At 38.0% G+C, this 3,869-nt stretch overlaps 1 protein-coding gene across 1 annotated transcript in view; it reads right to left on the bottom strand.

Annotated features, from left to right (window-relative positions):
- LOC119588560 (transmembrane 9 superfamily member 3-like) overlaps positions 1 to 3,869 on the bottom strand; it is a gene marked incomplete in the record, with an annotated part of 22,076 nt that overhangs the window by 5,760 nt on the left and 12,447 nt on the right. The window contains 5 exon segments of the mRNA XM_037937200.1: positions 567 to 661; positions 1,472 to 1,638; positions 2,335 to 2,466; positions 2,634 to 2,872; positions 3,081 to 3,203. Of these exon segments, the coding sequence (XP_037793128.1) occupies positions 567 to 661; positions 1,472 to 1,638; positions 2,335 to 2,466; positions 2,634 to 2,872; positions 3,081 to 3,203 (756 nt within the window).

Here is a 3,869-nt window from a genome sequence, read left to right on the forward strand (position 1 = left end):
CAAGTTAAGAGGGTTAAGAGGTTAAAAGCAGTTGGATATTAACTCTTTGCAAAGATATAACCCCATAGGCATCACATAGTAAATTTGCATCATAGAAGTAAAGTAGAGATTCCTAACATCCTGTGAGTGTGATAGTTGATAGATTGACTTCTTGCCCTATGCCAGAGTACTGGCTTGAAGGGTTTAACCCTTTGTTTGTGGGTAGCATCTATGATGCTATGGCAGCATATTGCCAATGCTGCAGGTGGCATCCTTACAGATGTGGTACATACATATATAACCATTTGGTGGTTTGCACAGTCACCAAAAAAGCCCAAGCACATTGGATTAAAGATACAGGGCAAGTTCTAGAAAGTTTTATGAATCCTGTCTTTTCCCCTACAGATCAGATGGGATACACTGTAAATCCTGATGTCCATTTTGGGGGGGAAGAGGGGAGGGACCTCAGTGATAAAGGATAAAAAGGAATGGGAATGAAAAAGCAGAACGGGAGGCATTCCACTATTACTAAATGACATTTCCTTTCTCTTTTTCTAATTCAGTAAACCAAAATATAAAACACTCACCTCCCATTCGTGCATATAACGAGCCTCCAAAGTAGCCATTTACAGGTGATGTGGCAGCATAGATGAAGATGGCAATGCTGACCATAGACCCTCGTCTGATGTTTGTTGGGGAGAAGAGAAGAGAAGTGTATGTGAACAAAGGAATACATAGTAATTATTTTTGTATTAATATGATAGCCTAACATAAAACATTTATACAGGTGTAAATATTTTACCTCTTTGGTTACCTTGTATTAGTGGTAATTCTTGGTCATATACATTATTATTCATACAACAAGCTAAATGCACTGAATGTACTAAGGAAAATATGTATAGTCTATAAACCCTAACAAGACCTCATATTTTCAGTAAGCTCAATCAACACAAAGAGACAGATTTAATCTCACATCCCCCTTTACCTTTGAGAAGGCAACAGGTTGTCATGAATCAGATGACTATAGTCAAGATGCACTAATCTTAGAGTTGAATTATCATGCCAAAGAAAATGTGGTGGTCAACAGTGCATCTCATTTTGTGAAATGAATAACAATAATCAATACCATTTGAAAAGCCAAATAAATATGAATACCATCAATAAGAGTTGATTTTGAATTTCAGGTAGATACTATCACACAGTTTTGTTAATTTCTAAGGTCATGATTAAAGTAACTACAGAGAATGAAGTCAGACTTTTCTGTACCAAATAACGAATGGTCTGACAACTGCCTCCAATGTATTTCTTGATATCAGATGAGCTACTGACAAGTTACAATAATTCAACCTTCACATTTTTGCCACAATTATAGTGGGCAACTTTTCCATTAATTTAAGGGCATATTTATTACTTTATGATCATTTCACAAGACATCCTGCCACCGCTAGCCACTGAGGATCTTCATAAAAGCCTAAGTGCAATGCATACTCACTCTGTGTACAGTTCACCAACAATGGCCAGGAGGATGACGAGGAAGGTGACGGTGAGCATCTGGTAGCCTGAGCCCACGAGCGCTGAGAAGAGCATGGGGTGAGAAGGGGGGCGGAACACGTCTCCATGGACTTGCTTCCAGCCATATTCATCGCCAAGGTCTCGCTCCTGGGAGGGGGAATGAAGTTTGAGAATGATTCAATGTGTCTCCATAAAAAGAAGTTTGTATATGATCTAATAAAGAACAAGAACAGCAAACATTTAATCTGAAATGAAAAGCTAGTTATTTTTTTGTTTCTAACATGTACTTTACATCTTCCCTCAATGTCCTATGCCTATTCCTCATCCTCCACTTTTCCTTATTTTTCTTTCCCTAACCCTTCCATCTCTCCAGCATTTTTATCATTATCTTACTACTCTCCCAATTCCAACTCTTGTGCTTTTCTTCCTCCCCTTGCAATTTCCTTTTCCCCCTTGCTTCTTCCACCATCTCCCACTCCCAATTTTTCTCCTTACCATTTATCTCCAAAGGATACTAAAAAAGGGAATTCGTCATGAACTAACCACAAATATCAATCCACTCCAGCCTGACCTTCTACAAATTTATAAGCCAAGAAATAAGATGATGACTGGTTTTATGTCACACACTGGTTACATAAAGCCATTACCCCTAGCAGGTGCCTCTCCTAACCTTAGACTGTGGCAGGTCTTGAACCCACTTGGCTGGGAGACAATACTGGGTCATACACTGCAATTATACGTAGACTCACTCCACCTTCTCTCCCTTTATTCCATTCTCTGACCTACCATTCCATCCGCCCCCTTTACCGCTTTCCTCTTTCCCCAGATCCTAATTTCACTCACCATGTCATCCATTTCCTCATCTTTGGAGTAGCGCGCATAGTCCTTACGCAGGGTACGCATGAGGATCATGGATACAAGACCCACCAGGAAGATCACCATCATGAAAGAGTTGAAAATGCTGAACCAGTGAATCTGTTGAAATAATAAATCAAATTAAAGAACAAGAAAATTATTAAACAAGTGAATATGCAAATACATTGGAATAAATGTAAGGAATGAGAGAAAAGAAGAAAGGGATAGTATACCCAAAATGAAATGCAAGAAAGAAAAAGACAAAAGGAAGATACACTCGCACTCACCCTATGCTGGAAAAAGTTTGGATCAAGGTACTTGTCGAAGCGGTCCTCAAACTTGACCCCAGACTTCTTCCAGTTGACCTCATAGGTGAATTTAATCTTGGCCCCCAATTCCAGCTTCTGCCGGGACTCTGAGGTCAGGTTCACATCCACAATCTGGTTGCCATTGTAGCCCAGATCAAACTTCTTGTGTGTCCAGATGTAGTAGGCATCATTGGCCTCATCAATTTCACCTACTATGCCTAGGAGAGGAATTGGTTTGTTATCAGTATTACCATCTTTGTATTTTTTTAAACATACATTTTAAGGTACTGCCAAATTTCATTACTTAAATAATGGATAAACATATGGTAACTTCATAGTCAAGCAATAAATTTATCAAATAATAATCAACATCTATTTATTTATCAGCATAAAGTTATAAAGATTTCTCTAAGACTTATGTCTCACCCCAAATTGGAAGGTCATCGATGTACATCTGGTACCAGTAGTGGTTCTTCACAGCGTAAAGAAAAGTCTTGAGTCGAACTTCATTCAGCTCTACCTCACAATATACAGTTTTAGCCACATCAGCTGAAACATAATAGTTTCTATGATGAGATCTTGAAGATGACAAAATTCAAATTTGCTGAGAGAATAAGCAATCAGCAACTCATATCATGTTTTACTGGAATGGCAATCCAGTACATTATTAGATGGAAGTGTATGCTGCAACTTTTCTACATAATAAATTGTTATATGTGAATAATTAGCTCTGTAAGCTTTGGCATTCTGACATTTACTTAGTCTTTTTGGAGTAACAAGTAACAAAAAATTGTTAATACATGTAGAAAAGTAAAAGGATAAATTTGTACTTTTTTTTTTTACCCTCCCCCTCCCCCCCAAAAAAAAATGCACTCATACTCAGTGATTCTTAACTTAAAAGTAAATTAGTATTAGTAAATATGTAAATATACTTCCAACCACTATCATAAATATAAGCAAATTTCACAATCACATTAGAACTCTCTCTTAACATCATCATACTACAGATGTATTGTGCTGGTGCACAGCTGTGGCATGTTTATTGAGGAACATGTATTGTAAATCCTGAGATGAGGTGGATGGCCAGTTCCATACTGCCACAGCATTCAAGAGTCGGTACTCAATCACAGTCAAGTTAACTGACTGGAGCTCACCTAGTGATTGCAATGCTAGTGCTCTGCCATTGAGCTTTTGTCAACTTTATTGCATCTACTA

Source organism: Penaeus monodon, chromosome 24, assembly GCF_015228065.2.
Source record: "Penaeus monodon isolate SGIC_2016 chromosome 24, NSTDA_Pmon_1, whole genome shotgun sequence".
Lineage (NCBI taxonomy): Eukaryota > Metazoa > Arthropoda > Malacostraca > Decapoda > Penaeidae > Penaeus > Penaeus monodon.